Below are 27532 nucleotides of genomic sequence, written 5' to 3'. Positions count from 1 at the left end.
TGGATTTAGCAACTGGAGAGAAGGATACGGCGATCAACAGGAAACCAGCACAAGTGGATCGAGATGGATGCGAAGGCCAGATTCTTTGTGTCTATATTTAAAGTGCAAGGTCTGGCCATCCGTCGTCGTTGGGGTCAGTGTGTATCTGGGCACACAGTAGGGGTCACAAATCAGGTTTAATCTGAGATTAGGTGGGTTTGTGATATGGCCAACTGTTATTTTTATTTCACATGTGCCGCTAACTTATAGGTAATTTGTATTTTACATGTAGGTAGGTGAGCGAAATTTTATAATTAAAACACAGTAATGTCATAGACTGAAGTTTATTCTTACACAATTAAGTAATGATTATAATTTTCTCATAGATCACATTTCTTCATAGGTATCTTTCGATTTTTTCATTATATTTGAGTTTTCACTACTTAAGTACCTACAACATCAATGTAACAATTTGGGACAACACGTATATTTAACCCATTAATAATCACAGTGCATTATTTAAAAACATAATCAAAATATTATTCAAATTGTCCAATTGATAGTTGAGAATGGTAATTAAATAATTTTATTTTACTTTAGTAAAATTTTACTTTCTCATTTGTAACATAAAATTTAAGAGTATTTTTTATAAGTTTAACATAAAATGCTAATTAAGAACCAAACAAAACCTGAAACGTCGTGTTGTTTTACAATTTAATAATTTATCACATTTCATTATAGCAAGATAGTGTTGCAGATTTTTCATATTTTTTTCACTATTTAGTTAGCCATATAATTTTGACCGATTTTCAATTTACTAAACATAATAAACAATGTGCATACTATCTACTTATTCGAGTTCTACAATATTTAAGTAAGTAGATTTGTTTTCTTCTAGGTAATTATGTTATACTTAACGATTTAAGTGTGATGCCTATGTAGTGTTCATTGACCCTTCTTTACTTTCTGAAGTTTTGGCGTTGAGTATCTAGGTAGACACATTACACGAATCGGCCTCGTGCATAGGTACCATACAAATAAATCATTCAGTGATGAAATTGTGCCGATTCGTCAAAGTGCCCATTCCGTATTATGTAAACATTTATGTGCGTTAAAGTACGTATTATACCTATTATAAGCTATATAGCGTGCAATTGTATTAAATACACACACAACATAGAGATGTTTCTGTAAGTACACTCAAACACAATTTTCATGGAAGTTGTCACCAATTAATGATTAGGTAAGTTATGAAATTCACTAATACGTAACTTAATTTACGTATCAAAGTAAGAATCACAATAGGTACCTACTGACTGATAGACAAAGGTTAGTAATTATTTAATCGTTGTTAATGAATGACAGTGATATTGAGCCATCGCATTTTTTTGCGGCGATAGTTACTGGTAGTAGTATGTAAAAGGTACGCTAATAAAACTTCGTCAAAAGCCACCCTGCATGCATCCTTTAAGTTATTAGTCATAACATTAAAAACTATAGATATTGAGCAAGATAGAGTTTAATCAAGGCGGGTATATGGACAGAAGATAAGCAGTATGACATTTTTTATGATTTAAAGAAGGTAACACATTATTTCTAAAAGTTAAGTTCGTGATTGTACTCTACACTCATGTGTATAAGTATCGTTGTACTTGCGGGTAATTAGTGAAGTATATTCATAAATTAACAAAATGTCAGTGCAAAGCACGTTGTCAATAAATAAAATAGTGAACAAACACCTGTAACCTGTGATTTGACTTGGTTACATTAACGTAATATACTTACATATTCTTTGTAAGTACATCGGAGTCAGAAGTAGTATTATGAATAAGTACATTTAGTTACTAATTTGACAATATTATAGCAGCCATATAAAATATCGTTTGAAAAGCAAGCTGAATCCAATTGAGGATAAAACATAAAAAGCTATACGACCTGAATTAAATTTCAGAGTAGTAACCAGCATTATCTGCAGTCATAATATTGCAACTGAATATCCCTAATAACATTTCACCAGTCTTAAAACTTAGCCCATAAAGTCTCAAAGACATTTTAAATTAAATAAATAAAATATAAAATAAATAACAACACACGTTATGAACGCGATTCATACATTAAAACATGCTGTGCAAGCTATATCTAATAAATAACATTGTAATATATGTTTTGTTCTTAGCTAATACAATAACTAACATACACCGACACCATAGCTGCCTAGACGCTTTCGTCATATTCCTAATTCGACGAAGGGTTTCAAGATGGCGACATTTCATGGAAGCAGTAAGCTTATAGAATAGCTCAGGTGAGTATTGCATCTATTTGTGCCATTCTGTCGATGCTATCATTCACACAAGCGCCAAAAACACCGCACCACCTAAATACGCCTATTTTTGCTTTTAAAAGGTAACTAAAAATGACTATACATAACCTTTGCTTTCGCAAACGTTACTATTACGTGCTCTGTTGCTATTGGACGTGTGTTTTTTAAGGACGATTCTTGAACAGCTGTTCGACGACGGCGGGGTCAGCCAGGGTGGAAGTGTCTCCAATGTCGGTGTCATTGAGTGCGATCTTCCTGAGTATCCGGCGCATGATCTTACCCGACCTGGTCTTAGGGAGACCCGGAGCGTATTGGATGGTATCAGGGACGGCGAAAGCGCCGATGCGAGCGCGGACTAGCTTCTTCAAGGCGTCGACGAGTGATTGGTCGAAGTGAGCGCCGTCAGTGGTGGTTATAAAGCAGTAGAGGGCCTCCCCCTTGATGGGGTGTGGACGGGACACGACGGCTGCCTCGGCAACGCGAGGTTCCTCGGTCAGCACGCCCTCCACCTCGGCCGTGGACATGAGGTGGCCGGACACGTTCAGCATGTCGTCCACGCGCCCCGTCACCCACAGGAAGCCGTCCTCGTCGCGACGGGCGCCTGGAATGTGTACGCATTTTGGTTTTAGTTATATACCACCGTAATGTGACGGCAGACACAATATTTTTTTTATTTTGTCTGATTTCTGAAGTAACTATTCAAAAAACCAATGCGGAGATGTCTTGTCTTACTGAACAGATATTTATATTTTTTCAACCAACAAAAGAATTTCATTATTCACACTTCTTCGGTGTATTCATGTGAGCAAAAAAACATCTCTTCGCGTCTCCACTTAAACATCTCCACATTGGTGTGGAATGTGGGCGCAACAATGACCATATTTATCCTGTTATTGTAACTGAGTACTACTATACAGGTTGTTCCAAAAGTCATGTCTTGAAGGGCTGAGTGATAGGCCATCTCAGGAGTGGCCAGAATATTGCAATATTCACAATTTTCGAATTTTTACTAAAGTCATATTACGATATTCTAGCCACTTCTGAGCTGGAAGCTGGCCTATCAGCTTTATTATTTGGAACATCCATAGATAACAAAATTGGCACTTAAGATACAGGTTACCCTAATTTAGGAGTCTTATTAGCTAAAAACTGAACCCACCGTCGCCCGTACAATAGTAGCCCGGGAACTTGGAGAAGTAGACCTGCTCGTAGCGCTGGTGGTCGCCGTACAGCGTGCGCATGAGGCCGGGCCAGGGCCGCGCGAACACCAGGTAGCCCCGCCCGCCCCGAGACCAGCCGCCCGCCCTCTCCCAGTAGGGCGGGCTCCACGCCCAAGATACAGGGTGCCCTGATTTAGGAGTCTATGCCTAGTTTCAGCATAGTCTGTTGATCATTAAGGGCCACTTGCACAAACATATTAAATCTAGATTTAGTGTTAAATCTCGATTAAGTGTTAAATCTCGATTTAGTGTCAAATTTTATATGGACTGACGTTTCTTTAATCGAGATTTGACGCTAAATCTAGATTTAATATGTTGGTGCAAGTGGCCCAAAAACCCTTGTTACATTGCAATGTCTAATCCCTTGTTACAATCCAACAATCTATGGTGAAACTGGGTCTAAATCCAGAATGAAAAACACCCACCGTCGCCCGTACAATAGTAGCCCGGGAACTTGGAGAAGTAGACCTGCTCGTAGCGCTGGTGGTCGCCGTACAGCGTGCGCATGAGGCCGGGCCAGGGCCGCGCGAACACCAGGTAGCCCCGCCCGCCCCGAGACCAGCCGCCCGCCCTCTCCCAGTAGGGCGGGCTCCACGCCCAAGATACAGGGTGCCCTGATTTAGGAGGCTATGCCTAGTTTCACTATAGTCTGTTAGATCATTAAGGGCCACTTGCAGAAACATATTAAATCTAGATTAAGTGTCAAATCTCGATTTAAGAAACGTCAGTCTATATAAAATTTGACACTTAATAGAGATTTAACACTAAATCGAGATTTAACACTAAATCGAGATTTAACACTAAATCTAGATTTAATATGTTGGTGCAAGTGGTCCTAAATTCTAGACAGATGTGTCAATCATCAACAACTAATCCCTGGTTACGATCCAACAATCTATGGTGAAACTGGGTCTTATAATCTAGAATCAACAACACCCACCGTCACCCGTACAATAGTAGCCCGGGAACTTGGAGAAGTAGACCTGCTCGTAGCGCTGGTGGTCGCCGTACAGCGTGCGCATGAGGCCGGGCCAGGGCCGCGCGAACACCAGGTAGCCCTCGCCTTCGCCCGATATGAGTTGCCCGCCCTCGTCTAGTAGGGCGGGTTCGACGCCGAAGAAGGGGAAGCCCTGCAGAACAAATGAAGATACATTTGTAAACGATTGACGTTCATCAGAAAATTTTATGTTGAGAAAGTAAGAAGTATGAAGTTAGTAAAGTAGGGCTCCACGCCGAAGAACGGGGAAGCCCTGAGAAGGCGAGGATTGATTAGATATTAGATAGATATACTTATGTAAAATTGTACTAAATATAAGTAAAAAAATGTACTAGATATAAGCAAAAAGTTGAAGAGATGCTCGAGGAGTATCTTTCGCCATTTCTGACGGGGCCTTTGTGAAATGGTGGTAGAGTAATAATATGACTATTCTACGTCAAATAAACGATATTTCAATTTCAATTTAGAGTCGGAAGTTAGTAAAGTTGGACTTGCTCCATGACAGAGAATGGGAAGCCCTGAAGAGGTTAGGATAGATTAAGAGTTTGAAGTTAGTAAACTAAGGCGAAGTACGGGAAGCCCTGAGAACGAATGGTGAGTAGTTTGTAAAAGATTGACGTTCATCAGAAAAGCAATTGACTTTGAGAAGATTAAGATATATATTATTAGAGTCTGAAGTTACTTGAGTTGGTTGAGTATTCTGAGTTCACATTAGGGTTTCGGTTAGGGTACAATGATGAAAGATACCAAGTTACTTGTAAGGCTGACTGTATCACTTTGCGGGATATTCAGAGTTTCTGAAAAAGAGACGCTAGATGCTGATGATTTTGCGTGATCGTTATGCATTTTGGGCACTACCAGATGGTAATTTATAAATGCAATCGGCAAGATGAAATGTGCCTATAGAAACCGTTCCGAAACCTACTAGAAACCGTTCTAAAAGCACTATAAATGTAGTTCCCTCACCGCAGCGCCGGGCTTCATGGGCGTGGCGCCGGGCAGCGACGTGAGCACGTGGCCGCCGGTCTCCGTCTGCCAGAACGTGTCGGCCACGGAGCAGCGCCCGCCGCCCACCAGCTGGCGGTACCAGAGCCACGCCTCCGGGTTTATAGGCTCGCCGACGCTGCCGAGCACGCGCAGGGATTGCAGGCTGTGTCTGGAAGGGAGGAAGGGTTGGTTGAATGAAATGTTTTTATTTTTGCTTTGATAATTTAATTTATCGTAGTTAGATCCCTTAAATTAGCCCCTTGGGCTATTAGCGCCATCGCTAAAGACGTTTTAATTTTTTCTTTCATCTTATAGTTTATAGCAACTGCACACCTTAGGCAATTAGCACCCTCTATATGGTCTGACGCCTCTATGACTCAATAAGCGGCTTACAGCCCTTGGGTAACAATGTACTATAACATCCTACTCTTTGTTTGGAGGGGAACTTTAGTCTTGGTAAAGAGAAAAACGGGGGATAAAATCTTCTGAGTGGAGTGCTATGAATGGCCATAAAGCTAAGTGCACTAAAACAGTACGGCGCTTCGAGGGAATGTTTTGCCTTAAATATTTGGCATTTCAATTTATTTACAGGTGAGGTTTATCTCATGATTCATATATCGTATACACCTGTTGGTTACTATACTATTGTACAGATTAAAGAGACAGCTGATAAAATGAATGCACAAACAATGATACAATATTAATATCTTATCTCGATCTAGCGTACCTACCCACACTTATAGTTTAACAAAGTTATCTGTTACCGTATGGTTTACATTTACAGAGCCATCCATCGACTGAGATAAAATATTTCAAATGTGAAGATGCCGAAGTGATAATACTCACTCAGTCATAATAATGAAATGATATTTTCCAAAAAAAGACATCTGATTAATCACTACTTTGTACTTTATGTACATATAGGTTCATTCATAGATGTGCACAGAAGGAGCCTCCACAAGTGACGTATCAACTGAACTTCATACCTGTCCGGCGACCCTGGATAGTCAGCGACTATTGATGACTGAACCTCCTGCAGGTTGACTGGTAGAGAATGCTCTTAGCATTAAGTCCACCTCATTGTATATCTACTTTTGTAAATTGTGCAATAAAAGAATAAATAAATAAATAAATAAAAAATTGATGAGTGATGCTATTCTCACTGGCTGATCCTATCAACACATTGATAAACCCTAGAGTTTGCCACCTTTACTTACTTAAGAAAATTGGCTTTAAATGTGTGGCTGGTTTGCTATACAAGAACTTTGCGTAGACGTAGCAAAAAATTTATTAGTAGTTACCTTTTAACGTATTCGTCTCCGAACTTCATGAGTGACCGGAGGGCGGTGGGCGCCGTGTAGAACTGAGACACCTTGTACTTGTCTATGAGAGACCAGTACCGGTCATTCTCGGGGTAGAACGGGGTGCCTTCGAACTGGAATGAAAAGATTTGATATGGTTAATTATTGTGTTTAATTAATATCGGTATGAAATGTGTGCTAGAAAGGGGATTCCTTGAATGTATAAGCTACTGATCGCTTCAAATACGAACGGGGTACCCAGATAAATAATGCGTATCACGCAAAGCGTAAGTGCCATGAGGTAGTTGTCATTTACATCGACAAAAAATCATCATCATGATGAGATAATAATCGCCCACTCCTGGACGTCAATAATTCTCCCCGTTCTTCTTCAGCTTATAGCAATGCACTGCTTAGCGTAGGTATCTTTCATTTAGGTGCTAGTTAAAGCAAACATTTTTAGAATAAATACCACAATATTCTGTTAGCACTATCTAGCGTAAGAGAAATATTCCTACAGAGAGACAGACGTCATCAGCAACAAATATGGACTTTGATTCCACTAAAATTAACATTACGTTATACTTGCTCGTATGGAAAAACAAGGTGATGATTGACAAAAATATTTTCATCGCGAGCGTCAACCATTATTGCTATGTAAATAATGTATTTTTTCTAGATGTTTACCGAGATCTCCAAGCCGTTAAACTTCGTACCTAGTACCTACTGTATACATAAGGAAATGTTTGTTTTTTACAGGTAGATACCATAATGTCAGTATCCATTATACAATACCAACCATTTATTTTTGGAATATAATTCATTAAAAATAATATTACACAATAACATAGCGTATGTTAATGGTTATAAATAAATAAATAAATAAACATTTTTATTTTCAGACATTTAGGTCCATAGCGTATTAGTAACAATTTTATATGTACCTATTTAAGAAAATACTGGACTTGAATTACAGGTAACCTTAACAATCTATGTTGATCGTCTTCTAGCTTCTAGGTTCGTGCTTCTTAATCCTAAAACCATTATCATTCATTCAGGGAATCATTAGCCAGCAAAACCAAGGCTTTACAAAACCGCATTTAATGCTGCGTTTATATTGGTACCTAAGCATCATTTTTCCCTGTATGAGATCTCTGTGTCAGCCTCAGCGCGTATCTCAATTGCTAACTTGTCTAAATATTTTCCAACTTTACTTGACTCTTAATCGGGCATAGCTACTTCACATTTTCTCCATTCATATTCCATAGACACTCACCAAGACAGAAGTGGCAGCGTTAGCCAGCGGCGCGTACACAACGTACGTGTGCCCGGTGATCCAGCCCACGTCCGCGGTGCACCAGTACACGTCCTTGTCCTGGTAGTCGAACACGTAGCGGAACGTCGTCGTCGCGTAGAGGAGGTAGCCGGCCGTAGTGTGTAACACGCCTTTAGGCTTGCCGGTGGAACCGCTGAGGAGGAGACGGGATGGTCAGTTATAGGTAATAATAATTAAAGTTTAAAGGAAGTATGTAAATTTATTTCAGGGTTCGCGTGGTCACTTATGACAGGCAGTGAAAGAGTTTTAAAATTATTGTAATAGGTGTTTGCTATTTGATATTAAATAAACAATCGCACACTATGCCAGGATGCAGCGTGCCGCATTTCATTATAAGTCCTCTTATAATATGCACGATCGTTTATGCTTCGCGCACTGGGTGCATAATGCGGATGCCATGATATGTTAACCGGATGGAAATTGAATAGGACATACTCGTAGTTCACAAGAATCACGTCAGAGCAATGAGGACAAGGAGTGCGTCATACGGGGGTTTTCTGACCAATCACCCGTTACAAGGTAGCGTAATTATCATGAATCATAGTCAAATAATATCATCATTAAATCATTAAGTATTTTGAAACAAAAAGTCTTACAAAGCAAGTAACTTCAGCAGACAAAAACTTATAATTACCGTATCCATTAAACTGATTGTTTCTACTCAATAGTTAAGTTTTTTACAAACTGTTAACTTTTAAAAAACTTCTGCTAACGATATAATTCAACTACAGGCACTTAACTTAAACAAAAGCGATAGTTGTATTTGACCCTGACCTACTCGCAGTGACATTGTCACTCAGTAATACTTTGTCATAATCAAAATGCTATTGCTAAATTGATTTGACTATACTGGTAACAGTAGGTACATACTGAATCTAGATAATTATATGAAAAAATTCGAACACAAAACATCGTCGTGTGTGTATAATTTGGCCAGAAGTTGGCCTGAAGGTAAGCTCGCGTTTGAATGCAAATCCGATCCGGTAAAACTGTATCAGTTTGACCTGATCATCCATCGGCCTTGATTAATAGGACAGTAAGTTGTAACAGAACTACTGCAAAGCACGTTCATAACATTACCAGAGTTAGAAATGCACCAGACCTGTCGTAAAGCACGTTCATAATAATAACATTACTAGAAGTAGAAACGCAACAGACCTGGTGTAAAGCATGAAGAGCGGGTCCTCGGCCGCCATCCACTCGGGGGAGCAGATGGTGGACTGCTCGTCGATCAGCTCCTGCCACCATACGTCGCGCTCGTCGTTCCACGTCGTCTGAAATACAGGAACCACCGTCAAACAGTGCACTTGTATTGCAACAAACGGCCAAGCGTCAAACAGCGCACTTGTTGTTAGGTGGCCATCTGAGTTTGTTGTTCATAGTTAGCAGTCCACTGCTGGACGTAGGCCTCTCCAAAAGCCCGCCACTGGATGCGATCTATAGCTTTTCGCATTACCAGTCACCTTTCGGTCTAAATATATGGCGACGCAGGAACAAAACTGCTCATTGGACAAATTACGTGGTACCCAGTGTAACGATTCTATTCCGGATTACAAATTGACGAGACACTCCTACCATTGATATATGTATATAGAAATAAAATACATGAATAGTATAATTCATTTGTACCTACATGAAAAACAATGGCGTAAGAATAAAGATTTACCATAACAAGCTAGTAGCTAGCATTATTATTGTGTTCAGCAAAGATTTATCGCTTCAAATAGCAAGTTAATTACCTATCGACCAACTAATTATTTCATACAAGGCCACTAGAATTACTTACATATTCCTGTAGCTGTCCGCACGGCGTGACTCGGTCTACGTGTTTGACGACGAGGCACGTCTCCACCTTGTGGCCGTGTTTCTTCTCCGCCTTGTCTATGGCCTCGTCGCAGATCTTCTTCAGCATGAGCAGCTTCTCCCCGCGCCAGGCGCCGTCCGCGGTGACCAGCATCTTGGCCTTGCAGTCCGACATGCGCTCGGCGAGCGAGTCGGAGGAGAAGCCTGCGAACTGGTGGTATAGCCTTTGGTTAGAGAATGCGCCGGCCGTGAAACTAAATAATGATTACTAGAGTTTCTTTTTCCCTTTTTAATTAAAATTTGCTTTCTTTTATTCATATCAAGGAGTTGCATTGACTGTTGTATTTTTGGGATCGGTATTCATACAACTTTGCTATACCCATATCATGTCTGTTTAACGGTACTAAGCATAAGCAACCAACCACTACTCATATTTAAAACTAATAATGTAGTTAGCCAGGTAGGTATATTTTTTACAGTCGCAACTTAATCTAGAGCAGCCGATTCGGCAAACAAAAAACCGCGCAACTGTTAGCTAACGGCACTTGGAGGTCAGAGAACTTACCACAACGGAGTGCACGGCCCCGATCCTGGAGCAGGCCAGCATGACGACCACTGTCTCCAGGATCATGGGCATGTAGATGGAGACGCGGTCGCCCTTGGTGACCCCGCGCTCGCGCAGCCCGTTGGCGCACTGGCACACCAGGTCCTTGAGCTTGCGGTACGTGATGCGGCTGTAGTCATCCGGGTGGTTGCCTTCCCTGCAGAGGTGTACAGGTATAGGATGGGAGCGCGAGCTTCGCTAAGCAGTGTGGGGTCAAATGTGAATAGTAGTTAAAGCCCATTGGTTAAGGTAGTACGGATCGGTACCCCATTAATCTATCATCAGCTAATAACCATACATTGCTGGACGTGAAGGCAAGAAATGTACGCTACGGATTAGAAGCTACGCAAGCAGACATCCACGAAAAAAGTGGACAGTTTCATTATAATCGGTGAATACACTTTAATAATTTATTATGCAGAAAATAACTCAGTGCTAAAGCTAGCAGAGATAAAACGTATCCTCCAATGTGTCGGTAGGTACTACATTTACATGACGCTTAAGGTCATTGAAAGTCACAATTCATAACATTGCTGGAAAATACTGTTCCACTTGAAGTTGAAACTGCTGGGAGTTGTTAAATATTTAGGTAGCAACAGAGTAAATACCTAATACTTTCAATTATAATGATCGATATGGAGTGTGGTTGTCACGGAGCCTATGTCCAGCAATGGACAATTATCAGCTAAAGCCAGAAAATATTATGTAGATCTTATTGCGCACAGCAAATGCCTAACTTGTAGTTCAAGCTTGAACTAGGAATAAGGTAGGAGGCAGGGGCAGGGAAGTAGATTTTTTAACAAGTTAAAGTATTTTATATTTCAGAGGTCGTCCCATAAAATTTAGTTATAAATTTCATCAAATTATAGCGTTCGTTGGAGAGTTTTACCAATGTGGGTTTGTAACTTGATGACGGAAATTTTAATTAAGTATGTTGTTGAAATATTCAATTGAATAATCGGATGACTTTTAACTAAACAATAATAAAGCGATACAAAAAACGAATGGCGTGAGGCGTGATAGCAACGTGTCTTCGACCAATAGAAAGATAGTCATTATACATACCTACCTATTATCAAGGAAATTGCCTAACTAATTAAATTTTAAGTACGGCAAAATATAAAGGGTCATTAATGTCGTGTAAAATAAATATTTATACTACTTTATTATCATGGTCACATGCGTCGTCCCGTGGGTCATCCGCTGTTTGGACCATGTGTGAGTGAACACACGAAGCGTGGCAGACAGATGGACTCACAGACATTAATAGAATAGTAGATCGATATGTACCTCTATATCCCATTCCACGGGGAAAGACATCTGGATATACATAAATATATCAGCAAGCAGAGAGATGAGAAACGTTAGTTTGTTACTTTTCGGTAGATACTTATTTGAAATACTATCTCTGTGTTGAACTAACTTTGAATAAAGTCGGTTCCCCTCATCTCGCATAATCTTTATTGACCAAAACTCATTTCGCATAACTCGTATGGTCTAAACTTTTTTGGCCGAACCATCACTTTGCCAAGAATTATGTGGCATAAGGCTCGTTTCGTCTAAAACTCTTTAGGCACAATCTTTAAACACCTAAGTTTCGTTTGCTCAAATGTATGTTCGTCTATACCTATGTATAATCTTGTTTCTCCTAATGTTATCTTAATAAATAATATATTAAGTATGTAGTAAATGTACAAATTGTGGTATTTTTTCTCATACATCCCGAAAATCACGATATTGAATGATTAAAAAATCGAAAGTTAACGAGCAATACAACATACATTTATAATACACATACAATAATTATTACAAACCCCATGAGATCGAAACCTAAAGATAGGTGCGACGACGAGCAAAGCGAGGAGGAGCGTGTTAGGTGCACATGTTCATCAAAACCGAAGCGGAGCGCAGCGAAGCGGAGCGGAGCGTTTTCCAAACAGCGGAAACAATACAAGGCACCAGTTTGCCCTATAGAGAGACGCTCCGTCAAAGTTAAAGCCAAACAAATATTATTACTTTTTATAAACCTATTATTAGGCTATTCAAGATTTGGCCATACCATTATTAGGCTAATCAAGATAATGCGAAATAACTTTTTACTAATCGAGATTTATGCCATTCGATTTTCGGCGAAACGAGACTTTAACCAAACGTTACTATGCAATACGAGATTAGGCAAATAAATCTTGGGCCAAAAAAGGTAGAACCGAATAAAGTATATATTTTTTAAAATTTCTTGGGTATATTTAATAATTTACTTAGGGAACCAAAAATATTCTGCCACAAGAGTTGATCACTTAAATTGGTACCTACCTGAACAAGGTCGAGCCATTCTCATTATTTTATCTCCGGTTGAGTCAGAAGATTCGTTCAAAGCGAATGGAAGTTTATCTTCGTAATATTATTGACAAGGCGTTATCCAAAGTGACAGTATCATAGTGATAATAAAGATTTAACAAGCCGCATACCCAATCTATAGACTCGTGATTTCATGTTAAGTAAAATTTGTTCAATTAATTGAGTAGGTATGTAAGCCTAAGTATAGGATTAAAAATATTTGTGATAAATTAATGGAATGCGAGTTCAAAGTAATTAATTACTCAAAGTCCGTGATTTCGTTTAATCTGATCAAATGTACCACAAAAGTATAAAACGTACTTGACTGGGCCTTTCTCCAATGCCCTGAACCGCTGTCGAAAAATCAAAATATCGGAAGGCCACATTTTGATTCTATACTTCCCATTTTTTCCCTTTTCAAAGATGGAACAGTGGAGAAAGGCCCTGTCCGTCCATCTGTACAAATATAGTGACCCTCGAGAAACGACACAGTTAGCCAGTGTAGATATCATCATCGGTCAGCAATCAGGCACTATCAAGGAGCGCTCCAAGCAGTAGTAGTTGTAGTAACACTATTTAATGATCCAATCAAGTCTTTGTATTGACAAATTGTGGAAATCCGCCAGTGAGGGCCTTTGCGTGCTTTTGATAATTATGATTAAAGAATGTAAAATGGTACAGTAAGCAACAGTGTAAGAGGTATTGTAGGTCGTTGCCAAACAATAGTTTCGGAATAGTGTAGCTCTGTAGAGGTCAGTGAGTTAAAGCCACATTTTACAATACATTATTTATAAAACTAACTAGTACTCGTATAGGTAGGAATGTATTTAATTAGGTATTCCTATAAGTACGATGTAGCATTTCATTGTTCTGATTACATAAAATACAAAATAGGTATTTGAAGTTTAGAACATATAACCGAACTTTGTACCATTATGTATTCTGTAAGAATAGTTTCAGATTAGGGTTTTTGTAGATATAGAAATATGCTAACAATGCTAGAGCATAGCTATCCTCTTAATATCCTTAACATGATAATCAGGATAACGCAGATTGACCATTACTGGTTAGTGACTTTTTTTTGCAGATACCCAGGTTTGTTTTTAGGCTCGGTCAAATATTGTTGTTAAACATTTGTATTATGTCATATTCCCATCATGCCTGCTAAGTGTTGAAATGATGGCAGTTACCAGTAACTCTCCAGTCTTGGAGGAGGCCTATGTCCTGAAATAGACTATTTATGGGCTTTATGTATAACTATTTTGGAATTTAAAGTTATTTTCATTCATCACACTTTATATTTTTTATAAAACAATCCTGACTCTTTGTGGGACTTAACCATAGACTGACTGACTGGGCCTATGGCCTTAGACAGGGATCTGATAGTGCTTGAATGAGTTTTGGTGTTACCGTAGAGTCAGGGAGACATAGTTGGGCTAGATTATTCGCTGAGGGTGATAAATAATATTCATATCATAGAACTTTCTTTAACCTTAATTATCCGTAACTGTGGGCATAGTGAAATTATTGTAATTGGATACAATGATATTCTAATATAAAAGATGATGATACCGCATATCAAATCAAATGTCTGATGACTAGTTCTATGCCACCATTTCAGTGTCTGACTGAAATGGTGAAAGATTATGTGAGTTTGTTTTGTGAGCATATCACCAATTTATACTGACTGACTGGATAAGCAAACAAAATGAATAATAATATCATGTTCATAATAATAATTCTTAATAAATTTGTTGAATTACAGTTTAATTTAATATATTTAGTTTTATCATTATTTAATTACATAATGTAAACAAATATTATGTGAAATCATGAGATTCATGAGTTAACCTTTTGATAAGAGGTGTTAAAGTTCATATTTTATAAAACTTATAGGAATAGGATTTTATATACAAAGTAGTAGCGTTAAAGAGAGATTATAGGAATATGATTAGTTAAATATACTTCATACAAATAGATACATAAGATCAACATCACTTAGAAGTGACCAAGTTCATCAGGATATTATGTATGTGTTACTATTTAATTTTTAAGTGCAGTTACAGCTAAAATGAATATGTAATAAAGTAAAATCTCCAAAAGGCAAGTCATAAGTATACCAATAAAAAAAAACAGATGCCATGAAAATTGAAATGCGCGGTTCTCTCAGATTGGATTGGTGATACGCTGATGAAATATAAATGTTCGGTCGCACTCGCAATACGAAGGGAGGAAAATCAATAGTTCGCGCGCCGGCCCAGAACACAGCTGACGTTATCGACCGGCTGTGATATAACACACAAATAAACCCACTTACCAGTAATAGGCGATCTTATCCCCGTGGCCATTCCTCACGTTCCGGTCCAGCAAATTAAAGCAGACGTTGGTCACGGCACCGTCCAACCATTTAGTAAACACTTTACCCTTATTTATATCAAAGTTGTATGACACAAAGTTCCCGGGCTCTGCTGGAGTCTGCCAGTAGAATTCTTTGGCTATTTCAGACCAGAATGCCTCGGGGTCCTCCAAGGATCGTTTGTGCATCTCCTTGTATTGCTCGAAAGATGGCAAGCGGGATTTAGACACGACATAATCGGAAGGTTGGTAAAGACGCGACATCGTAATTTAGTGGCGCGCAGAAACGTGCACCCCCGCCCAAACACAGAAACGCACTGACAGTTCATAGAGAAATATAGACTAACGAGAGTTTAGGAGAGTCTATGGTTTTTTGTGCAGATAAAGCTTGGTCGCACTCGCTTCCGCATACAGATAATGAGCCGTTCTAAAAAAACCTCGGCAAATAAGAGTGAAAAACGTTAACAACATTTTTTAATTAATTTTAAATGTTTTGATAAATATTAAAATACAAAACAGAAAAATTTCACATATGTTTCCTCAGAATAATAACGGCTTCGTGGCATTTTCATGTTGAAGGAGACCTGTGTGAAGGAGACAGTTTTTTCCATGTATAAAGCTGCGTACACACCGGCCCAACGAAGGCCAACGAACGGGTTTCGTTGGCCTTCGTTGCTGCAATCTGGACGGATTAGCGAATGCCAACGATCGCTCGTTGGCGTGTGCCGGCGATCCGAAGCGAGGCGGCAACATCAAAGAAATCGAGCTATTTGAACGAACCCTGTTTGGACGGTCACCGAAGGCCAACGAACGAACGCTCAGTTGAAGCAAGAGAGCGTAGCGTGTAGACGTCCAATTTGATAATTACTTGGATATTTCCCGCCATTTAGATCATGCAGAAAAACAAATAATGGAGTAACGACGATATGTTTTCAATTATAATGATGTTGTCGTCGTCCATGATTAAATTGCGAATGAAAGAGAAAAGTTCCGGAATCAAGTGCCAACGAACGTTCGTTCGAGCACAAATTGTTTTTGGACGTATTAACGAACACCAACGAGCATGCGGAGGCCAACGCTAGCGAACGATAAATATCCTTCGTTGGCCGTTCGTTGGCCCGGTGTGTACGCAGCTTAAAGAGAAATACGTTTTTGTATGTTCCTTGCGTAAATAATAATGTTTTTTTTTTCAAAGATAACATTGATGTGGATGAAGCACTTTTATGGCTCCTTATCTTCTATACAGATTCCCTGGTTTTCATTGGTTGGTTCAGTGGCCATTTCATCCCCTCAGTAATGTGATTGGTCAGATACACTCGGGCATGGAACTAGTAGAAGTGCGTTTCATCGGTTATTATATGCCGTTATGTTAGCAGCATTGGTTTTTGGTGGTGTTGCCACAAAATAAAAAATAAGCTTCCCCAAAAATTATGTGATTTTACGTTAATTAAATTTATTTATGTAAAGAAAAAAAATATTTCTTTACTCAAGCCTTTTTACCGACTGTCTGAATAATATGAGCAGGGTAATGAAAGAAAGAAAGAAAGAAAGAAACATTTATTTGACGCACTGAACAATAAAAACAGAAACAAAAAGAACAAAAGAATACAACAAAAAATATATAAGAAAAAACACAAAATAATACAATATAAACAAACAAGGTTGAGTTAATGAGCCGTTTGTTAAAAAAAAAGTTTTCATTTTTGGAGAAACAGATGGCGTTGTCTGAGTTGTACTAACTGTCAAACCCTCAGAACACAGATTTTGTGTCAGCTCACATCTTATTTCCACAGAGGAATATTCTATATCTGCCCTCAGGCCTCAGGCGTTCTCTACAGCAACGACGCTTGAAAAATACACATTCTGAACTTGTAAATTAGACTAAAATAGGAGTACTATTAAAAGTAGTGAGTTCTTATTCTGAGTTTAATACTTCAACCTCTTTGGTCTCTGTGTTCAATATTTGACGTTTGGTACAACTCAGCACTATGTTGTCACGACATCTATCGGCTTGAACAAAAACTCAACTGACAGCTGTCAAGGAAAACGGCTCATTGGATATTTGATATATTATATATTCCTTTAAATAATAAATTGTAGCTGCCTGACATTGAAAAATAGTTAGATTTAGCTATAAAGTAGCCAAGTTGGCAACATTACAGTTGGCTTGACAGTCAGGGAAGCCAACATAACGGCATATGAAACGCACCCGTCAGATTGCCATAAACAATGCATTGTGTAGTAGGTCTATGGCCTATCATTTCATTATCATTATTCTGAGAAAACATGTATTCTTCTGTGACAAATATTTATCTTGTTACAGTGTTTTTTTACCTAGGATACTGTAAAAAACCTCAAACAAAACGTGAACAAGGTACATGGCGTGTAGAATGTGAATTGGGAATTATTTCTGACCCGGATTGTCCAGTGGATGGTGGCTGGTCGCCCTGGGGGCTATGGTCACCCTGTCGGGGCACCTGTGACGAAGTTGGTCACCGTCGCCGAACTAGAGAATGCAATAATCCTCCACCTAAAAATGATGGTATTCCATGTAATGGACCAGACGAGCAAATACAAACATGCTATCTTACCAACTGCACAGTAGCTGATTACCGTACCCACATAGAAGGCGATGAAGCTAGAATGAAAGCATTTAGACAGTTAGAAGCCGTTCCTGCTCTCCTAGAACGCTGTTTGCTGATGGAATGTCCGTTCGAAGCGATAGAATCAGCCCTTGCGACTGACAACGCTTGGCAGCTGCAGGCGGAAGCACTTTGGGACTCTCTGCAATGTGTGAAGTACAACATGGGGTGCGAGGTGCAGGGGGCGTGGGGCAGCTGGGGCGCGTGGTCCGCGTGCGGCGCGCGCTGCGGGCCCGGCCTGCGCTGGAGACTGCGCCACTGCGACACGCCCCCACCCTCCTCATCGAGCCTTGTGTGTTCCGGGACACCCATCCAAGCAGAAAGCTGCGAAGGTGACCAGTGTGCCATAACCAATACTCACTCAGGCACACCTGCTGGCACCTGGAGTCAGTGGGGCATGTGGTCGTCTTGCTCCGAGACATGTGGGGTTGGAGTGAGGAGACGGCGGAGAACTTGCAATGAGGTGCGTGCACCTGAAGATGTGGATACATGGGGAACACACTGCCACGGACAACACGATCAGTTAGACGTTTGCGTGGTCGAGAATTGTACACTGAATGGTGGGTGGTCAGGGTGGGGGCCCTGGAGTCCGTGCTCGCAGTCGTGCGGCGCGGGCCGGCGCTTCCGCTCGCGCTCGTGCACGCGCCCCACGCCGGCGGGACTGGGCACGCCGTGTGTCGGACCGAAGACAGAAGTTGGCTCCTGCCACGAGACCCCTTGTCAAGTTTATCGACATCTGCTTGCCTTGTTGCACGGAGAAAGTTACTTACAGTTTAACTTTGAAAACAAACGTTCTACTATGTTTCATTTCTATATAAGGTACAAACCTATATCCCCTCATGGTGTCGTCGTCCGACGGGGATCAGTTCTAAAGCCTCAGGTCAGAGTCACTTTGCATAATTGGCACGTTTGTGTTGATGCCAATGGAGCCCATTCAACTTGCAGTCTCCCGCGGATCTGCACACCATCAGCTCTGGAGCCAGCCACGTGGCACTCAATTCTGGTGTCAGTCACCACACAGTCAGTTACTCTAAGGGTCGATGACGCCCATGCTCCCATCAAGGGAACGTTTCCGTGTGACCCACAGCTGACAGATGAAAAAATGAATATTTGGGTAGGAGAAAAATTACACGGACAGATACAAGAAGTTATTCTTAACTTCATACCACTTAAACTCAAAATAGAGCATCAGCATAAACGATCGTCAACGGATTTTTTTCCGTACTTTGCCTCAAATATTGCCTATGAAAAAAGTAGCGAAGATGAAGCTTACTTAAAATTGGATAATAATCATTTTTTGCGTTTACCATGCTTCGCTGATCAAGATGAATGGCGTCTAGATCTTACTTTAATGTCTGAAAGTCCAAGCGGAACACTTTTATTCTTATACTTTGATAACATGAACAACTGGCTTCATGTGTTTTTAGTAAATACACGACTGAAAATACGTCTAGCTATAGGCGAGTTCCGATCTGAAAGCAGTAGTAGTACGGAAGTACCACATGAACAATGGTTTGATGTATCTTTGTCTAAGAAGAAAGATTCGAATGCCATTGAAGCATTGATAAACAGCCGAGAGAAACTTCATGTGGTGGGGATTGCAAAGGAACAGCTAAAAAATCGTAGTTCAGAAGCTAAAATTACCATGCCACCAAATACTAGTCAGACATCCTCAGTAAAAAGTAAGAATACCACTGTATCTAATGTCACAAACATAAAAAAATCGGAAAATTTCAGTATTTGCGATGATGAGTTCTTCGTAGGCGGAGTATCGTATGAAGTACAATCACGAGTGGCTGAAGATTTTACACCATTTACTGGAGTGGTAGCAGCCATCAGTATAAATACTCTTTTGCAAGATCTGCACGATTGCAGTAAGGAGCGGACAAAGGATAATATGGTTCATGTTTCATCCAGAACGGCAAGTGTTTCAGGACTCTACCACGAAACAGGATGGGGAAAGTCAAATCAACTGAATTTAACCTGCCTTTACGCCAGAAATATAAAGTCACCATACCAAGCGCAGTGGTTATATTTGGACACCGGTATCGATAACGTAGTTAAACAAAAAGTGGTTCGATCTGTGGACGATGGTAGAGTTCTCAGACTAGTGGCGACTGCAGATAACGACCTTCGAGGAGTATACACCTGTCGGGCCCATTGCAATAAGCGAATAAGGAATATTGTATCCTACGGAGTTTTAGGTAAAGTGCAGTATACGCTGTCAGGTCCAGATTTCACCACAGCTCTGGCCGTCTTTACTACCCTGACGCTTGTTATTGTTACAATTCTATTCCTTATACACGAAGGAATCCATGACCTTCGCAATGGATACGGCTTCTTCCGCGACCGCAACTTGTCGCCGCAGCAAGAGGCGGACGCGGTGTGCGCCTACATCGACGAAAACATTGATCTCATCGGCTCGGCCACCGATGCACAAGCTGCCAAGGCGAGAGCACAGCGCAAAGGTCAGGAGAATCTAAGCAGGATGAGTTTCGGTGCACAGGAGCCTCAAGGTATACGACAAGTAAGGAAACATTTGGGTAAATATCTGGACTGTTCATGTTCATCCTCCAGTGAGTTGGAGTCGTTGCCAGCATTACCACCAATTAAGGAACAAAGACACCAGGAGTTGCGATACGTTCATAGTACGGCATACAGGACCTCCCCCAACCGATGTTCGACGATATCAGAAGGAGCTAGAAGTTTTATTTCGTCTTGCTCGATGGATTTGCCACCAACTCCTATAGTCTGCACTCGTTTGCTAATAACTAAGAAAGCTTATTCTCCTAGATGTTCGTATTTCCCTAAGAAAGGTTTCATGCCAGGAAAAAGCTTGGTTTCCAGGAAGCGTCTTCCAACTATAAAATCCTCATCATCATCTCTTTCTCCTGGCCAAAAGGTGCTTCAAAGGTTTCGTCAGCTTAAAATGGATGACGATAGTGAAATTATATAAAGTGTTGGCTTTTCTATTTTGTTCAAACGCATGACTGTATGTCCTTGCCGACTTCATATTTTCAGCCGATAAATACTTATAGGCTAACTAAAACATAGATAATATTATGTTAAGCTTAATTTTGTAATTACATAGGTAACCTATCTATTTAATTTATAACAAAATATCTACTTTAGTGCAGTTATAAGTAATATTTGGTATTGACGGTGTGTGTAAGAATTTTATTATAAGTAGGTAGCTATATAAAACACTTTAAATAAATAATTTGTACTGATATAAGAGTATTTTAAGTATGTACCTATATGATAAGTATAACTATTTCACTCGCCCTTTTTTTAGGAATATTGCACATAAGCTAGAAGCTGTATTGATAAAACGACGTCTTATTATTATTATACATTAGTTAGGTATACCCATGGAAGTAATAAGTACTTACAGTTCTCCTATATTAATAATGCGCATGCAAATCTTCGCAAACTGTCGTATTCCCGGAAACACCCGAATCATTGAATCGTACGAGTAAGTATACTTCCATGGAAGTTCCATGGGTATACCTATTTTTAAATCGACAGGTGCATTATAATATACTTAAATAATTTATAGGTGTAGGTCGTGGATAGAGTGTTGGCTGTGCCACTCTTTGGGAGAGGTCAATGTGTGAGAGCAGAGAACGATTATAAAAAATGTTATAATAAGTTTAGCTATAAGTAAGTTATCGTAGCGGATTCGTAGCGGCTACGGCGCGGCGTAGCCTATACTTGCGTGAATTTTTTTCGCTATGTGTGCGATAGCGGAAAAAAATATCTAAATCGTTATTATTCTGAGTTAATCACTGATAAATCGCAAAGAAATTCAAAGAATAGAGTAATAACAGCATGGCTTTTGACTTTGACAGATGTTCAGAATTTGTTCATGGAAAGTTTAGTTTAGCTAGCTATCTTTAACTTACATCTCGATATCCGGTTATTTATGATAATATCACGATATTCAGGATCATTTCATGATCAACGAGGCGTGAACGAGGACTCTGTAACTATACCTATTCCATAATAATTAAATCTCCAAAGATGACAATGGAAAGGTAGGTTCTACCTAAATGATTATTTTATTATGGGTACTTACCTTAGTTAGACGTAAATCTTAAATAATGCTAGGTAGTAGTACCTACCACTCACTCTCACTTTAAGGTAACATTTTACTTATTCCTACTAAGTACCTCCTATAGTCTTAGTAGGTGCATGTATATGAAGTCTTTAAAATTACCTACTATACTTAGGTACTTACCTACATATTTTTAGAACATTAAGATACTGCGAATGTGGAAATACCTGCTACGGAGTCTTTAAGGAAGACGTCGACATGGGAGGTGCTGGGGTGAAAGTTTATAGTTACATTGAAAAACCACCTGCTGTAAGTATATTTATTATCGTACATGAATCAAGTCTTAACTTGTAAAAATACACTCCCGTGCAAAGAAGCAGTTCCACTCACAAAAAGCCGACACCAAAAGGCCCCAATTTTTTCAAACATTGAATTTAAAATTTCAACAAAATATTACCGTTTAAGTAGGTACTAGGTAGTATCCTGATACTCTGTTAAATGTACTTCAATGTTGCAGAAGGCGTCATTAAGCTAGCCTTTTTCGTTTAGGAGTAAATTGGTGTTTTTCTTGATGGAACCTTTTCATTGCCCGTGAGTGTATAAAACTACTTCTACTGTGAGTAACATTATTTACTCACTCCCACCGATCATATATTTTAGATTTAAGGTTAAATGTATGACAAATTAGTATTAACTGTAATGTTGTGCAATTTTAGTTCAAATAAATAATAATAAAAATTAAAATATTTATTTAACAGCAGTCTAGAAAAATAGAAATATTGGAATCTATCATTGTTACAAATGTTAAACAAGTCAATCCTCAAGCATCAGATTTTTGTAAGGACATAAGAAGTAAGTGACCAATTTCATTATGGTAATTTATTAGGTAAGTAAGTATATAACTAGTACAGTAGATATTTTTAAAAGAAAATAAAAGGAAGCTTTGATTCATAATTTTCTTAGGTAAACTTGAAGAGAACAAACGAAATTGTACTGTATGCAGAAGAAAATTTGAACATATGATGGAATTGCTAGAAGAATTGCCACCAGTGAACGAAAACCATATCTCTGCGATATGTCAACGATGCAAGCTTTTAGAAATAGAATGCCCACGATGTCAATATTATCTCACCAAGTTTATAAAGAATCAAATTACACAACAAGATAACACGCAGCTAAAGTGTAAAGAACGCATGGATCTTATAAAGGAGTTTCAACGGGACAATCAGAACTGCAGGGGCGTGTGCAGTCGGCGTTTTTTAAACAATGAGAATGAAGACATTGAAGATTTTCATAAATTTCCAAAAATTGATAGTAAATTGTTATCTGCAGATAAAGATTATGCAAATTTTAATAATTTGAAACCTGATTCAGATTATAATTCCAAATCTAAGGCATTTTTGGACTCTCTAAAGTTACAGAAGTCCGCTTTTACAAGAGAGGATGAAACTGGTGCCATAAAACATTTAAAAAAGTCTAACCTACCTTTTGGAAAAAGTAATCGACATGATATCACTAAAGACGAAGAAAAAAAGATTCATAAACAAAACAAAAAAATTAATTCCAATCAAATAAAAAATAAAGACAGTAAAAATAAGGAGAACCTGAATCGTTCTCCTTTAAAAAAATCGAATAAAGAAAAGATTGGTTTTCAACGGGAAAACATGGGACCTGGACACAAATACAATAAAAGTAAAGGCTCAAAGGCTTTTAAATCACCAAGAATTGGTAAAAAAAGTGATCCACAGAATAAAAAGGGCAAGAAATCTACGAAAGGCGCAAGTAAAAACGATGCTGTACAAAACGATTCTAATCGGGATGAGCCAAATAAAATTGAAAATAATAAGAATGCATCCACAGATAATAATTCAAAGAGAAGCCCTAAAGAAGTTGGAAACGAATTTGACGAAGTTGTTAAAGAAAGAAAAGTTAAATATGTACCTGAATTATTCGATGATCAGGTACTTTTTGGAATGATTTGATTGACATACTTTAAGTATTTTTAAATTAACTTTCATCACGACTTTTTCTTCGTTCGAAACCTCGATATAGTAGTAGTGGAATTAAAAGGCTTTTCTGCTAGGTTCCCAAAATTTTCAAAACTGTGTGTTCCCCATGGAATTGCGAACTTTTGGTGACGCATCTTCACAGTACACAGAGATTAGACACCAATTTTAATATTGATTTTAGGCAAAAGCTGTTCCAGGAACCGGAAAAATAAATTATGCATTATCTGACAAGAAATTTATCGATATTGGGTGGACTCGCATGCCCCCCTTGTTAACAAAGCGACGGGTAAGAGATATTGAAAATGTCTTATTTTTACCTAATAAAAATAAATAACTTTCTTAAAAGCTATTATAAGTTACTCCATTTTAATTATAACTTTTAAATGTTAGGAAAAATTCATCATTACGAGTACCTAATGCGTTATAATTAAAGTACATAATATAATCATTTTAGGCCATACGGTCACATCACACGTAAGTATTATCATTGTACTTGTTATTCTATGGTATTATTATAAGAGTGTGTTCTATGGCCTGTATAAAAAAACATTTACGAGTAAGTAGGTTGTATTATCATGTTTTAAAAGCGAAATTTATTGAAGGTTTTCGTGTTTGAAATGCTTCCGGGGAGTGTCGAAAATAATTGGTTTGATAAAAACAAAAACAAAACAATGCATTACAATACCGGAGAGATGCTAGCTGAAGTTGACGCCCAGTCCACAGGAAACTGGTACTATAGAAATGGAACTGTAGCTCTTTCTAAAGGTACAAAGTATACATACCTACCTAAGTTAACGTGTAAGTATTTAGGTATCTACAGAGATCATCATCCCACTGACTCATGGGATAAAAGTTGTAGAATATATTTATTGCTTACTATGCCTACTACTTTTGTATCAATCGGTATACTTACCTGTACTTAATTAAATACAGTGTAAGTATAATAATAATTAGTTATGATGTTTTTGTTTTCAGATTCAAAAACATGCATTGTTTACGATCACGATGGTGAAAATTCTTTATTGGCAAAATTTGATCACCTTGGTAACGGAGTGGTGTATGGCCCGACCGGTGATGTAAGGTACAGTAAAGTTTCAGGTTGTAATTCTGAAATTTTTGATAACTAACAACCACAATTTAATCACGTCAATATACAATTTTTGGATACCGTGGTAAATATTAACAAACGGTTGATTTCTGTGCGGATCACTTCGACCGTTTCACGAACTATTACTGTACGGTTCGAAGGAAGTGGCGGTGCACCTGTTGGTTCTTGAAGAGGATGAGGAAATGCCACTGTTGACGTAGCTGTTAGCCTGTAGAGTCTTCCAAAGAAAACAACGGTATTGCTGTTCACTGTTAACTTCGAGTGTCTCTGGAGATCTTCACTGTAGGGTTACTAGTGGACTGTATGTTGTTTACTGTTTTGCTGTTACTATTAGACTGACTATGATATTCGCCGGACCCGTCTCTTTATATATATTATTTATATATATATATATATATATATATATATATATTATTTATATATTATATATATATACACTCTTTATATATATTATATATTATTATTATTATATAGGCCGGCGAGCGATCTTCCCGATAGTTTCAGAGATACCCGAGGTCACATTATTTATTATTATTACCAAAATAGGTACAAACATAAACAATACATTGAACAACTATAAGTACCTAACGTAGCGACTAGAAGGTTCGCGGACGTTATGGAACATTCCCTGGCCATTGTTCTACAACCTTCTGGAGTATTGTCGAACTATTCTATTACCTATAAGTCTAGAACATTATGGAAACTTCAGGAAAACTATGGAATGTTCCAGAACCTTCGAGTGTGTGATCGGGCTAACTACTCTATCTAGTTACTTCTATGAACTATTTACAAAGAAGACTAACTATAAACTATAACGTCTTCAGTCGTTCCGTACAATTTCGTAGATTTCCTTAAATGTATTTTTTAAACTTCTTTCTAGGTACCTCTTCCTATGGTTTTAAATCTTTATTTTTCTTACTTAACGGTGATTGTAGCCAATTGTAGCTCTTATGTAGGTACATGCTAACCGTTCTGATCCAAAGAGTAATAGATGGATGGGTACATCATTCATACAAACTTATCACTTGATTCCACATATTACAATTTTCAGGCTGCAATACAATCAGTTTGAAGGTAGAACCTTGGATTCACAGTTCAGCTATCCGAAGCGATGGCAATGGCATTCCCTGAACGATCCTCCGATGAAAGAAAGAGAGTTGTTGGAAGACGTATTGACCCCGCCTGATCCGAATATTTCACGACTCATACAAAAGTACGGGCGTCATCCACACGACCACCAAAAGCCACTTGCCGAATCCCCTACAGACAACGATTATGTGAAAAGGATAGATATCGAAAACAGTCAAATATTCAATAGCCAAAAAGAAGTCTTGGCTAAAAAAATTGTGCCTTTCAAAATACAAATGCAAGCCCTGCAGATAAACGAATGCTTTTCCCTGCATATTGTTAATCAGCATCAAATATTTATACATTTTAGACCTCCGAATAGTAAATTCATGAAGCATAATGTCGGTTTGCATTTGGATAAATCAAGGATTATTGCCATGAATAAAATTCCATACAGCGGACTGAATGCAGAGATTGGTGCGGCTCTTACTGATAAAACAGATTAGAGAAGCCTTTTCAATATTTCTGCCTCAATTGGTGAAAACATATAAAAACAAATTGAGCTTAAAAATACCTAGACTATAAAAGATTCTACTTTGTACATTTAATATTTACCTACGTAAGTACTGATATTTTATTTAAGAAAATAGTACTAATGTATATCTTAATTTACGCTATGCTGTAAATATATTATTTACTTACCTAAGTAATTAACTAATTATTGTTTTTCTATGAAATATATAAAATAGGTAAGTACTTAATTCCTGTTTTTTTTCTAATGTGAAAACATTATGAAAAACCTTTACTCAAAATAAGATATTTTATTTATCAAATAGGTATATACTGCTGCATATCTAATAGAAGCAAATAAACTAATTATGTATTAAGTATACTATGTACCTCCCATTACTACTACTACTATCGGAATCCTACATGAGAAACGCTGACGTATCAACGGTTCCATATGAGTTGAGGTGTCCGCTGTCCGGCTAACCCTGGGCAGCCATCGCCTGACGCTATTCTGACTGGGTAATCCATTCTCCTCGGTGACCTATACTTATACTAGACCATCTTCATGTTTTAGTCACCCACGCGCTACCACTTACTATCGTATTGTAGGATTTGTAGGTAGAAAAAAAGAAAATAAAAAAATAAGATTGGTTTACACTAAGTACATTTATTTCCATACAGATTTAACACTGAAATTGACACAGATTTAATTGATATTTTGTTTTATATTGTTGACATAATGATTAATAATTTAGGTTATTTAGCTTAATGTGCTGCAGAGAGCGTTTATTTATGGATTAGTTGGTAAACAATGTTACTAGACTGCGCAGGAGTATGTTTAATGGAGGTAGGAAATTATTTTATAAAGTACTTGGGAAGCAATAATTTAAAAGTCAATC

The 27532-nt window shown here is 38.4% G+C and overlaps 3 protein-coding genes across 3 annotated transcripts; 2 read left to right on the top strand and 1 right to left on the bottom strand.

Annotated features, from left to right (window-relative positions):
* Positions 1-307: 307 nt before the first annotated feature.
* LOC105398062 (acetyl-coenzyme A synthetase) lies at positions 308-15569 on the bottom strand. The gene is made up of 9 exons (XM_048632664.1): positions 15202-15569; positions 10509-10704; positions 9927-10154; positions 9299-9414; positions 8081-8273; positions 6805-6938; positions 5483-5672; positions 4460-4649; positions 308-2900 (listed from the first exon to the last, which is right to left on the bottom strand). The coding sequence occupies exons 1-9, from the start codon at positions 15501-15503 to the stop codon at positions 2464-2466; spliced, it is 1986 nt and encodes a 661-aa protein (XP_048488621.1). The 5' UTR covers positions 15504-15569; the 3' UTR covers positions 308-2463.
* Positions 15570-17525: 1956 nt separating this feature from the next.
* Positions 17526-21017, top strand: LOC125491284. Its single transcript, XM_048632855.1, has one exon. It carries the CDS (start codon positions 17526-17528, stop codon positions 20835-20837), a length of 3312 nt encoding a protein of 1103 aa, XP_048488812.1. The 3' UTR covers positions 20838-21017.
* A 730-nt stretch (positions 21018-21747) lies between these two features.
* On the top strand, positions 21748-26830 carry LOC125491145. Its single transcript, XM_048632371.1, has 8 exons — positions 21748-21918; positions 22136-22247; positions 22697-22790; positions 22902-23899; positions 24129-24233; positions 24550-24712; positions 24923-25028; positions 26107-26830. The coding sequence occupies exons 1-8, from the start codon at positions 21905-21907 to the stop codon at positions 26627-26629; spliced, it is 2115 nt and encodes a 704-aa protein (XP_048488328.1). The 5' UTR covers positions 21748-21904; the 3' UTR covers positions 26630-26830.
* Positions 26831-27532: the final 702 nt, after the last annotated feature.

Source organism: Plutella xylostella, chromosome Z (genome assembly GCF_932276165.1).
Source record: "Plutella xylostella chromosome Z, ilPluXylo3.1, whole genome shotgun sequence".
Taxonomy (NCBI): domain Eukaryota; kingdom Metazoa; phylum Arthropoda; class Insecta; order Lepidoptera; family Plutellidae; genus Plutella; species Plutella xylostella.
Note: the sequence above shows the minus strand (reverse complement) of the source record. Positions and strands in the feature narration are given on the sequence as shown.

What these genes read in the sequence shown, in the direction of transcription:
- LOC105398062 (XM_048632664.1), bottom strand. Translation starts at nt 15,503, where the DNA reads ATGTCGCGTCTTTACCAACCTTCCGATTATGTCGTGTCTAAATCCCGC. An exon ending in GCGGACAGCTACAGGAATAT is followed by an intron (nt 9,415 to 9,926) that starts GTAAGTAATTCT and finishes CCTGTATTTCAG; the next exon opens with ACGACGTGGAACGACGAGCG. An exon ending in CTCTTCATGCTTTACACCAG is followed by an intron (nt 8,274 to 9,298) that starts GTCTGTTGCGTT and finishes TCTCCTCCTCAG; the next exon opens with CGGTTCCACCGGCAAGCCTA.
- LOC125491284 (XM_048632855.1), top strand. Translation starts at nt 17,526, where the DNA reads ATGTATTCTTCTGTGACAAATATTTATCTTGTTACAGTGTTTTTTTAC.
- LOC125491145 (XM_048632371.1), top strand. An exon ending in CTGAATTATTCGATGATCAG is followed by an intron (nt 23,900 to 24,128) that starts GTACTTTTTGGA and finishes TATTGATTTTAG; the next exon opens with GCAAAAGCTGTTCCAGGAAC. An exon ending in CCTTGTTAACAAAGCGACGG is followed by an intron (nt 24,234 to 24,549) that starts GTAAGAGATATT and finishes AATTTATTGAAG; the next exon opens with GTTTTCGTGTTTGAAATGCT.